Source organism: Nicotiana sylvestris, chromosome 4 (assembly GCF_000393655.2).
Source record: "Nicotiana sylvestris chromosome 4, ASM39365v2, whole genome shotgun sequence".
NCBI classification, from domain to species: domain Eukaryota; kingdom Viridiplantae; phylum Streptophyta; class Magnoliopsida; order Solanales; family Solanaceae; genus Nicotiana; species Nicotiana sylvestris.
The window spans coordinates 137462266-137475182 of NC_091060.1; the positions used below are offsets into that span (position 1 = coordinate 137462266).

At 35.8% G+C, this 12917-nt stretch overlaps 1 protein-coding gene across 2 annotated transcripts; it reads right to left on the reverse strand.

The window, feature by feature from the left end:
• Positions 1 to 1226: 1226 nt before the first annotated feature.
• LOC104220855 (uncharacterized) lies at positions 1227 to 5454 on the reverse strand. 2 transcript variants are annotated; one of them, XR_011406926.1, is made up of 6 exons: positions 4902 to 5431; positions 3858 to 3948; positions 3593 to 3753; positions 2667 to 2777; positions 2482 to 2590; positions 1227 to 1529 (listed from the first exon to the last, which is right to left on the reverse strand). XR_011406926.1 is itself a non-coding variant. In XM_009771815.2 (6 exons), exons 1-6 carry the CDS (start codon positions 5166 to 5168, stop codon positions 1448 to 1450), a joined length of 738 nt encoding a protein of 245 aa, XP_009770117.1. In that variant the 5' UTR covers positions 5169 to 5454; the 3' UTR covers positions 1227 to 1447. The 2 variants fall into 2 exon arrangements, 1 of the variants encoding a protein (XP_009770117.1); XM_009771815.2 differs by having other exon boundaries at positions 2750 to 2777; positions 4902 to 5454.
• Between the last annotated feature and the right edge of the window lie 7463 nt (positions 5455 to 12917).

Sequence of the window (12917 nt, forward strand, 5' to 3'; positions counted from 1 at the left end):
GTTATTAAATAAATTTTATTGTTCCTTCATATAAATAAATATTTAAATCATCACGTGCCATTATTCACGTGCAACACACATAAATACTAGTATTTAAAAAAATGCATATACTTAACCATTTGGAGATGATAGCACTTCCCACGTACAAATGACTGGACATTTGGATTGTGAAAGAACATGAAATGAGTGGCTCAACATTGAACAGTCCAACATCAAGAATAGGTCAAATTTTGATTTCACATAAAGAAAATGGATATTGTTATTAACTCGACCTTAAAAGCTAGTTTAAATGGACCGAATTGTTTCAAGATTATACAAAGAGACAATCACTAATACGCGCGAGATTTCTAATAGAAGCAACTTTGAAATTGATTGGTATTTCTTAAGCAAAAGGAAAAGAGCGAAAAACCATTTTAAAACAACAGCCTTCTCAGCATCTCCTTAACGTACCTAACGATTTAAACGGCATAGTGTCGTACAAGTTATCAACGACAAACGTGCACAGGTTGTATAACACAGACAAAAGGCAAACGTAAAGGGTGCGATGGTTAAACTCCAGGTAGTGATTATCACTTATCGGTAATACACCAACGTATAGACGCCACAGTGCGTTTAGCAACTTCTTCATCTCATCCCAACTGATTTTTTGAAATGTTTTCCTTCACATCTTATGTAGTTAACTTTTGAATTAAGATTTGCAAATTAAGAAGATTATTCCAGCAACCAATCTGAGCTTATCACTCTTTCAGTATTTACAAATACTAGTTTTGCCATCAGAAACAACAGATCCGGAACTTCAATAATTAAATTTCAAGTGAAATATATGCTGGTTTTAGTGTGTATTTCAAGAGAAACACTGATTTCACTCACAAATCTTAAACTTCAACCAAAAAAATTCAAGTAAATTTCATGTCCAAACACAACGTAACTTTCAAAGAAGATTTCTAACTTCAATGCCTTTCTTTTTGTTTTCACTTCCAACTCAAAGAAGAGGGTTCTGTACTAAAAGTAGATGGAAGTAAATGGTCAATCAATATTCTCACATTAGTGTGTTTAGAGTCAACGTCCAATGTGACTGTTTGAAATTAAGCATTCGGGCAAATGAAATAAAATAATCAATTCTCGCATTCCGCAACCAGACAGAACTGACCCTTAATTGTTTAGTAAGGCCGAGGGAAAACTAATTCAGAAGGCCTCATGATCAACTGCGGTCAGCAGAGAATCAATAATCAAACATGAACATCAGATTAGCCCAATCAATCTGCACACAGGCTATTCAATTGGAGAAATATTTACAGGATTAAATACAGAGAACACTAGGGTGTGTTGAACAAAAGAATGGCATTTATATTACATATTAAAGAACCAACAACCTAACCCTGAAGCACAAGCACACATACAATGTGCAGGCGACGCCTCGGAATTTCAGCCAAGCCATAACTGCTGCTTAAAAGAGCTTTGATATTACACGGCATGAAGTCCAGAATGCTGCTGATGCAGCTCTTAGAATAGCTGGGTTTTGGTATATCCTGGTTTAAAGTGCACAAATTCAGGTAAATGACATCTATAAGACTCACATTCATTAGGATACACTAGCATCATTCAATCTTCTGAGGAGGCATTAACATCAGGTTAAACAAGTAATTTGAGCATAAGCTAGGTAGTGTTCAGAATAACTTGCTAACATAAACATCAACTTCTGATTTGGCAACACCTCATGCATTTTGCTATGCAAACTAGACCAGGACTAGAGCTTTCTAAATGAACACTCAGTCCCTTTCACCTCAATCATTAACTTAAACCTTACAATCCGTTTTGAGGACAAGAACTGCATTTTTTCCTTGGTAATGAGCGCATTTGACAAACTTGGTTACAACTCAAAGTGTAGCATGCTTATATCCTTTTACAGTTTCTATCCTCCTATTTGACCTTTGGGTTTGGGAGGGCAGCTACACCTAGTGATAAACCATTATGATGACATCACCTAAGGAGGTAATAACTTTAGATGGAGAGCTTCTGGCCAAGAAAAGCAAGAAAATATGTGGAGCTGAATGACTACAGGCTCATCCATGACAGCTGACAGATTTCCTCGCTAAAGTGTCTGGACATTGTTCTGCACTTATTAAACTATGTATCACTAGTTGAGCCATCGCTCTCCTATACAGGATATGCATAAAGCAGAGGTTTTTTTTTTTGATAATGTCGGCATAAAGCAGAGATTAACTTAAATTTAAAAAATAAATGCATAAAGTAGGGACAATGGGAAGAAAATTATATTCAAATGCCATCAGAGGACCTACTTCTACTATGTTTCCACCTTACATAAAACATGCTTTGAAGGCCAACATTGAGAGTACAACTGTAGACCAGGAAAGAGAAGTCTTTTCTTAAAATACATTTCACACATAAATATTGTCAACTCTGAGTATATGAGATAGAAGGGAGAAGAACTAATTTGTTGAATCAAATAGGTTGGCTTACCCAATGGCTGTAGCCCCCCAAGATGCTACGTTGTAAATTACTTTACTTCCATCCCATGCCTTTCGGAGCTTTCCTTTCCTCTTTTTCACAGAGAATGTCTTGCTGAGGGCTGTGAAGAAAATCTAATGTCACTTTTCTCAATAAAATGAATTGAAGAAGGCAATGCAGAGAGAGATTCAACATGCCAGCATGAACGAGCACACAAGTGTTTTCTTTTTAAGAATTATCCGTCCATAGAAAAAATGTTGGAAAGCAAGAATCAACGGACCTTCCTGGAGTTGATTTGGTGTCAAATCCTGCACAAATTAGTGCATAGAATTAAATCTCATACAGAGGAAGAGACACTATAGTAATTTTGAACAGTAATGGAGATTATCCTTCATCCTATATGATGATATGAGTGCCATAAAACTATTCATCATAACTAGTCACAGCAAACTCAGACACAATTGGCATCGAAAAATTATTTTCAATCTTATCAACCAAAACTAATCGATTAATCAACTAATACTCTTATATCAAGGTCCTTTCTGATCAAAACACAAAAGCCTGTGAAATAACTTTCAGCAAGTCAAGTGGGCAGATTTTGGAGGAAGAGATACTCCCTCCGTCTCACTTTATGTGACATAATATGATAAGGTACAGAATCAGAGATGTCAATCTGAGTTTTGTAATATACTGCTATTGATGGAACCATATTAAAATGGTTATTGACAAATCAACTTAATAGAGAAAACATCATATCATATTTTAATTTCACTTAGTTTACTGCGACCCACTCCACAAAGTCTAACTTTTTAATGTCAAGTTGTTTGTTCCTTCGAGGGAGTAAATTAAATGAGGAAGTAACAACTATAAATCATTGTTTTAAAGATCATGTCTAGAGGCCTATAAAGTACAAACAGACTGCGAACACAAGGAAATAACAAAGATGATCTAAAATAGGTGAGCATTTTCTTTACGAAGTCAAAAGGTAACCAATTTAATGAATTGAAATGAACACGTTAACAAGCATAAAAAACCAAAACGCTGGATGTTGCATTGAGCTATGAAGCAAAACGATCAAGTCTGTTTAAGAGACAACAGATATGCTTTACGGAAGCGTCCACACCTTAGTCTGTTTAAGAGACAACAGATATGCAGCCATGAAGCAAGCTATACCATCCACTATATCTTCTTGCTTAACTAAAACATAGTCTTCTTTGTCTAACTCGGGATCTCCACCTTCCCAAAGGTCATTTTCATTGACCATGTCCCATGAACTTCCTTCTTCTGCAACACAATTAACATGTCGTTATTACTACCATAATTCCATTTGAGAAGGAAACTGAAAAGATTTCAAAAGTCATAGAGTTACCAACTCTCCGAAAACATACCAGCTAAGTTTTGCGGAACTGATGCTTGAGCTTTTTCTAGCTTTTGAAGGAAGTCTGGACACTCAACTCTAGATTTCAGAAGATCTCGCAGCTGCACAACAAATGAGATGCACAAAACGGGATTTCAAACCTTTTGCCGTGGTTCACGTTCAAAGAAATCAAACTTAGTCAGTTGATTCCCTAAATCCATCTACCTAAAATAATGGAGTTGGACACTGGCAGTGTTTGTTTGAATCACTAGCTATCAATAATCCTTAAAAATAAAGATGTTACATCTCCCAGTCAAATGAGAACCCAACCTATCTGCAAAGCAATTGCAGTATGTGTTCCAACTTTTAAAAAAATAATAACGGTGACCTACTCAAATAAATTAACATGGGTAAATGTGCATTACTTCAGTCCATAGGCTCGAATTCCGAAACCAAAAACCTTTAGGTTAAGGAGCACTAAAGGACCAAAGTTGTTTCAACATAGAACCAAATTTAAGACATGCAATTATGATAGCAGTGGTATTCAAAAGCATTTTCCAGTTCCCTGACTATGATGAAGGGAACGCCAGAGCATTCTCCAAAACTACCCAGCCTGATTTCTCTAGTTCTCCAGACATAACCTAATATTGGGCAATCAGACTGTTTCTGGCTTTTATAAGCACAGCTTTCAAGCTCAACTGAATTTCCAAATGAAACTACTAAAACTTAATCTATCAGAGATTGTTGTTCCGAAGCTTTATCCTATATACAGGCTCAAACAAAAGCACGTGTTCAACCGAATGCTTTTGTATTTTGAAACTCTATTCAATCAAATAGATATAATTTCAGATTTCTAAGCTACAATTAATAGCTCTATAAGTTCTTTTCTAGCTCCACACAAAGATTTATGTTAAAAGATGCAACTAAATCAATTCAAACACTATAAAATTTAGGATATATACAAAATACTTTACAGCGAATTCAGTCAACAAGAAACTAACAAGTATTTCACAGCTACAGATACAGAATTAACAATTATACAAAAAAAAGAACCTAAATTTCAAAAGAAGCTGACCTCATCGGTCTCGGTGACATGAGCTGGAGAAGAGGAGCTTTGACCGGAGTCATCAGCCGAAGCATCGCGGTCAACATCACTGTTAGAATTGGAGTCATCGGTGTCTTCATCTTCACCGGAACCAGTAGCACTAAGCAATTGGAGAGCTATTTGGCATTCCTGAAGCACAGCTTCTAGCGTCTTCCTCTTTACCTTAATCCGATCCTTGTCCGATTTCGCTCTCACTAACTGGATCGGCTTTTTACCGTTCTCCTTCACTACCTCCATGAACCCTAGCAATTCAAACACATACACATATACACACACCTAAAACGTGTTTCGCGTGTATAGAGAGAGAAAAGGAGGTGAAAGAAAAAGGTGAAAGAGTATATGTATAAAGTTAGTTTTATGTTTGCAGAAACTGATGCAAATCCTCCATTGATGAGTCAGAATCCAATTTTGGAGAAAAAATATTTGGGTGAACAATGATTAAGGGAGGAGCGTGGGGATATTGTACTCTCCTGTATTCTAAGTGGTGGCGTGAGCCGCCTGCGTTTTGTCACAAACTTTGGTTGCGTTTAAGGGCCCCTGTTGAGGTGCACCTACGTATGAGGTTGGGGGTTGCGGGGGGGGGGGGGAGTATTTTCTGATATTTTTAGTTGCTTATTTTGGATGCTGCCCAGGTGGTGGAGAAACGGGTCAATATCGGTTTTTCACTTTTCTTTTATTTTGATTTGAAATATATGAAGGAGTGTTTTGGTGTAACTTGTAAAATTGTTGCCATGTGATCAGAAGGTCACGGGCTCGAGCCATGAAAACAACTTCTTGCAAAAATATAAGGGAGTGTACAATATATACCCGAACATAACAAGAGCTTAGTTTACCAGACTTGTCTTTTTTATTTTGAAATATATATAGTATTTCATTAGCACCAGGCTTGTCTTTTTTATTTTGAAATATATATAGTATTTCATTAAAAAATTTAGGGACAAGTACACAAACATCCACTAAGATTTCTTTTGTTTTCAATTAAACTCGTATAAATTGTAATAAGTACATACTCTATCTTTCTTGTGATTTTAATATTACACAAACTTTTCTTTCTTTCGTACTATATGTAAAAACAAAGATTAAAATGAGACTTTACGGGTTAGTTGTCTTCTTATTTTATAAAATTCATTTGGTGGACAACGTTTGAATGATGTTAAGATTTTCTTCCAATATCAGAATGAACTAATATTCTTCAACAACAATAATAAAAAAATTAGTGTAATTCCATAAATAATATCTAGAGAAAGTAGTGTGTACACAAATTTTATCACTACCTTATGAAGATAAAGATATTATTTCTAATAGATCATGGCCACAACAGTATCAAAAAAAATTAAAAAATAACAGCAAGATAATAAGTTATGCGGGAAGAACTCACCTAATAAACGGATACAATGGCTACTTGAAATTTATGTGGTAGAACCAATAGTTTTAGGGTTGACGGCCTTTATTTTGTGCAGTATCACCAAAAACAGAAATTTTGCAAACGTCAACAAGAGTACAATATAAAATTGAAGGTTACTTAAATCAATACGCTAACTGCTGGGTTTTCTTTATTAAAAGGAGCAAGGATATTCTTGGGTTTCTTTCTTTTACACAACTAGGCTTTGCATCGGCAAGAAGTTTCAACAAGGTAAACTATGCTAAGCAACCAAAATAAAAGGCATTATGATAAGGAGCTCTAACGTGTATCCAGGGGCGAATTTAGGAGGGTGGAAGGGGTTCCCGAATCCCCTTCGCCGAAAAATTGTACTGTATATGTTTTGAATATTCTTGATTGCCGCCCAAAAAGCATAGCTCAGTAGTCAGGTGGTTCAAAGCTTTTGTGAGGTCATTCGTTCAATTCTCACTAGCTACAATCTCTTCTAATTTTTTAACTTTTTTCTTTTCTAAACCCCCTTAACTTTTTTTCTTTTCTAAACCCCCTCTGTCCTTGCGTGTATCTAGGGTTCACACGTGTCAGGTGCACTAGTACTCCAACACTCTATCGTGGAACTACCTCTGTTTATAGCTGCTAAGTAGGGGCGTGGACAATGTTTGAGTTGAAGTTGAAAAGAAGAGTATTAGGAAAATTTTGTAGAAGTCAAGTTGTTTCGGGACATGAATTTCACTTGGACAAATAGTTGGTGAAAGTTCAAGATTTTGTGTAAACCAGTATACCATCGAACCAGTATTTCAATATGTATAAAGACTCGTGGTCAAACAAGTATTTGCGAATGGTGAAGTTCATATGTACTGTTTCACCAAAAGGTATTGAAACCTTTTTTATTAAATCAATTAAAGAAGTTGAAGGGGGTAAATCTCAGCCAAGTATAATAAGATCTAGCTTGAAAGATGTAAAGAATGAACAAAATGAATGATGTTTCTTTATATCTCAGAACCGAATGATAAAGTATAAATATGGCAACTTTGAAGGTAGAAAGATTTTACGATGGATGTTCTTAGCTTGAAGTAAAAATCGTATATAGTTCTCAGAATTGTAATAAGTCCAAAAATCCCTCCTTTTACAGAGTGTTTGGTCCCCTTTTATAGGAGATAATCTCCCTTTTTACCCTAAAAGAAAAAAAGTACAACACAAAGAATATCCGAAAGGCATATTCCTATTGTTTCCTATCATGCTAACACGACCACAGACGTCGTGCATTCTCTAACCACTGTTAGTTGTCGTCCATCATAACGATTCTTAAGACGCGGCGTCGTAGGGACCTTGCTCTCTGCTACACTTGGTATCGATCGTACTCGTCCAAATTTCGACCCATACATGTACAAATACTATAATATAGTATTAGTGCCCGAATGGAACTCAGAATGGGGTAGTGTATTCAGGTACCTAGGAGCGGGTGATTCAGATGATGTGCAGCTATTCTAGTACTTCGTTAAGTCTTGAGTCTAATCCAAGATCAGACCCTCTTATGCTATGGCTTACAGGAGGTTCTGGCTTACAGTGGAATATAATGAGAGCTTGCCTTCACTGGTTTTGGATCCTCAATATACATGGACAAAGGTGAACATATCTGTCGTCAGTGACTAATCAGGGAATATTCATAAGGTTGCAGCCTAATTCAAATGTTGTTTAGTCTGGTAAAGAACTTCAGGTAACTACTCTATTGTTGATAACTGGCAACCGTGGATGGTTGACATCAAGTTGCCGGGTAAGTTCAAATCTAAATGAATGTTTTTTCTGTGTTTAAATTTGTGTTAATATAGTTAGGGGTCGTTTGGTAGGGTGTATAAGAATAATGCGGAATAAGGTGTATTAGTAATGCATGAGTTAGTAATGCAAGCATTAGTTATGCAGATATTATTTCTTATCTACTGTTTGGTGTGGTGTATTAAAATTATAATGCATTGCATAATTTATAAGAAAAATAGTTGTTTACAAAAATGCCCTCCATATTCTCTAGCTTTAAGAGACTTTAAGGATAATTTTGTCTTTAACTATACTAATGCATGCATTAATAGCCTTGGTATTACTAATGCCATGGTTTTCTATGCATTACTTATACATAGGATAATACCAAGTATGATGTATAACTAATACAAGTATTAGTTATACACAGGTTGAAAACATGTACCAAACAAGTTATTAGTAATGCATAAAACTAATGCTTGCATTATTTTTTCTAATACTTCCTACCAAACGACTCCTTACGGTTTTCTTTTCTTTTGGTTTCTCTTTATACTAAAACATGTAGGTATACAAGGATATTGGGCAGTCCGGTGCACTAATGTAACGACCCGACTGGTCGTTTTGAGTATTTGCATTCATTTCAGCAGTTTGAGGTCACAAATAGCTTCGCATGGTGTATTATGACTTGTGTGCATATGGTTTTGATTTTCGAGTGGTTCGAAATTGATTTAGAAGGATGACTCTCACTTGAGAAGCTTGAAGATGAAAGAGTTGACCAAGTTTGACTTTTGTGTATGTTTGACCTCGGATCGGATTTTTGATGGTTTCGGTGAGTTCGGATGGTGATTTTGGTCTTGGGCGTGTGCCCGAATTTGTATTTGGATGTTTCTAGAAGGTTTCGGCACTAATTGGCGCAAATTGACAATTTATAGTTTTGGAATTTTCCTAAGTTTGACCATGGTTTGACTTTAAGGCTATCGAGTTTGGATTTTAGTTTCGGGACTTCGAATAGGTCTGTTTCAATATTTGGAACCTGCATGCAAAATCACAAGATTTTCATGCATTTTGGTGTCCGATTCGTGGTTCTAGATATTATTTAGGTGTTTTGATCGCGCGAGCGAGTTCATATAATATTTTCAGACTTGTGTGGATGTTTGATTTAGAGCCCAGAGGGCTCGGGTGAGTTTCAGATTGGTTTCGAATTATTTTGTTAGAATTTTGTGTGTTGGTGCTGGTGCCATCGCAATTGCGATGAGAAGGTCGCAAATGCATCCATTGCATTTGTGAGTACTTTCTCGCTTTTGCGAACTAGGAGAGGATTGGGCATTTATCGCAAATGCGATGCTGGAGTCGCATTTGCGACTCTGGGCTGTCCGCTTTTGCGATGACAGTGTTGGCTTTTGCGACTGCTGTTGCTTCGTATTTGCGAAGATTTTTATCGCAAATGCGATCTTCGTTGGGTCTGTCAGGGGTCGCATTTGCGGAGCCTTGTCCACATTTGCGGACGTCGAATTTGCGAACCACATGTCGCAAATGCGACATCTGCAGCTTGTTTATAGTTGAGTACTTCAGGACTTAGCTTCATTTCATCATATTTTGAACCCTAAACTTGGTAGGAGGTGTTTTTGTGGGGAGATTTTCATACCAAACTATTTGGTAAGTGATTTTAATCAATTTTCAATTTTATTTCATGATTATATACAAGATTTAACATTAAATTCATGAGAATCTAAGAGAAATTTTGGGGATTTTTTTCTATGTTTTGAAAAATAAAAATTTATGATTTGAGAGTCGAATTGGACTCGGATTTGAAAACAAAATACATATATGAACTCGTGGGGCTATGGATAGTCGAGACCTACCCTTCGATTCGGGGTTGACCGGACGAGCCCGGGATTGACTTTTGGGGAAATGTATAAAGATCATAACTTTATTAATTGGAATTGGTTTGTCTTGTATTGTTTGATATTGTTAAGTCAATTTTGGCTAGATTTGAGCCGAGTGAAGGTGAATATTAAAGGTAGAAGCTATTTTGAGGATTGATTTGGCCTAATTGAGGTAAATATCTTGCCTAACTTTGTGTGAGAAAAACTACCCCTTAGGATTTGGGTTGATTGTACTATTTGAATTATGTGGAAAACGTGTACACGAGGTGACGAGTGTGTATACGAGCTTATATTTGGCATTTGACCGGTTTATACTCTTAGGCTTCTTTCTTGCATTTAACTGAAATGGTTAATACATGTTCTATCTTTTATTTTCAAGTTTACTCCTTACCTGCTTTAAATTGTTGATTGCAATTACTTGTTGAATTCATGCCTTATCCGTTACGTGCCTTAATTGTTAATTAATTCTTTGTAATTGTGCCTTTATTTATGAACTGTCATTACTTGCTATTTGACTTTGAGTCATAATGTAACTATTTTATCTGCTTGTGACCTTCTTGTCTAGTTTCTTTATTTCGTTTAATTTTGTGATACGTCGTAGTTGGTTGTAGTTGTTTGCTTAATTCATATTATTTGTGGACCGGGTCGCATGCTGCAACGATATTGAAAGATATGATATGGAGTGATAAGGACAGATGATATGACATAGGTGGGATCGGTTTGCGCGCTGCAACAGATTGATATGTTGTAATTATTTGTGATAGTAAAGTTATTCCTGGTTGCGATTCTCTTGGTACATTTTATGTCGTAACGGTTTATCGGATAATGGTTATTCCTGTTTCTTAAATCATTTCACTTGTATTTTGATCGTATTTGGTTGACTGTCAATATTCTAGTAATGGAACGACATTGACTTCTTGTGTGAATCATGCATTCTACGTGATTTGTTATGTTGGTTTAACATGCCAATTTATGTCTCCATTATTTCTTGGTAAATTGATTGTCAAGGTGAATTTATGTGTATGGGGTCATTATCTCATATTCGGTTGAGTTGTTGGTAACTTGGCGGTTCTAAATAAAAGAACTCTTAAGGTGCTTTACTTGTAAGACTTTCAAAATAAAACTCGTTATCTCACTTAGTGCTTTACTATTTTAAATGGTTATCTCATTTATACTTTAACTGGATTTTCAAATTATATTCATCACCCCATTTGGTGTTTATTTTACTTGAAAATTTTCATCAGGTTTTCCTTTTAACAAATTATATATTTAACTCGTTAATTTAATAGGTGTTCTACTTTGTTTAAACACGATATTTTTACTTATTTTATTAGTTTCTAAACTAAGCCTATCGATGCTCTATTTTGTATAACTTGTTTTTATTTTACTTTATTTGATTTCTAAGGTATACTAATTATATCATTTAATGCCTTACTTTATTTCAGATTATTATTATGGTTATTTGGGTTTATATATATATATATATATATATATATATATATATATATATATATATATATTTCTCGATCACTTTAATTGATATTTGGCATGGATACAATGTACATGGTAGCACGTGGGCCTTGCCGTGCGAAGGTAATTGTTATTGTGGGCACAATATGCCAGACGTGATGATTTGGAAATTGACTTATGATTTGTTGTTACGAGGTGTGGTGCCTCGGGGTAATTCTTGTTGCAAGTCCATGCGTTGGGAATGATTGATTAATTGAGTTGCCATCTGCTTTCCTTATTTGAGTTCATTCATATCTCCTCGGTGTTCTGATTATGTTACTGCTTTATTCCCGTCTACTTCTTGTTGCTATTTGTGCTTCTATTATTTTCATTGTTGGTTGTAAATCAATAATCTTTCCATTGCTAGTCTTACATTGATGTTCTTTCCATTGTTAGTTTTATGTTATATCTTGCAAAGGTTTATATTTCTAGTAAGTGTCTTGACATGACCTCGTCACTACTCTACCGAGGTTATGATTGATACTTACTGGGTGCTCTGTGGTTTACTCATGCTATGCTTTTGCACATTTTTTGTGCATATCCAGATACTTTCGATCGAGTTAGTTTTGAGACTTATGTCTGCAGTGCTGGAGACTTCAAGGTATACCTGCTTGATGTTTGCAGGCCCCGAAGTCACCTTCTGTTGTCTTTCAGTTCCGCTATTTACTATTATTCTGGGACAGTCTACTTGATATTTCTAGTTACTCTTAGAAAAGCTTATGACTTGTACTACCGGTTTTTGGGATTGTATGACCAATGTTGGTTCAGCTAAGTTATTTCAGTTATTAATTAATGTATTGTAGTTAAGTTGGTTAAATTCTGTTAATTCTCAGCATGTGTTAGGCTTACCTAGTCTCTATGACCAGGTGCCACACGATTTCTAAAGTGGAATTTTGGGTCGTAATAACTAAGTTTCTGCTATGCGCGTGGTTTGGGGAAGGGTCGAACCACAAGGGTCTATTGCACACAGCCTTACCCTGCATTTCTGCAAAAGGCTGTTTCCATGGCTCGAACCAGTGATCTCCTGGTCACATGACAGTAACTTTACCATTTACGCCAAGGCTCCCCTTCCACGTATACAAGGAAATATTCAAATAAAATGACATTTGTCACAGTGAAGGAAGGCAACTATTTCACTTATATGAACTCTTATATGAAGTAGTTTTATTTTCTGTTCTTTTTTTCCTGCTTCTTTGGCGAGTCAACATTATTTCAAACTCTTTTGCAGGGAGGAGGACATACAGCTCCAGAGGACAACCTCGTTGAATGTCTAGCCATGCTGAAAAGATGGATATCTTATCCGCCTTTGTAATTGATAATGAATACATTTCAAGCTTTTGGTGTATTATTTCTTTGGTTTAAAAGACAAAGTGGTAGTTTCTTGGCTCATTTAATAAGTCTTAACTTTCATATTTCATTTAAATGAACGATGTTTGGCAGTCTATGTTCTTGCAATTACCT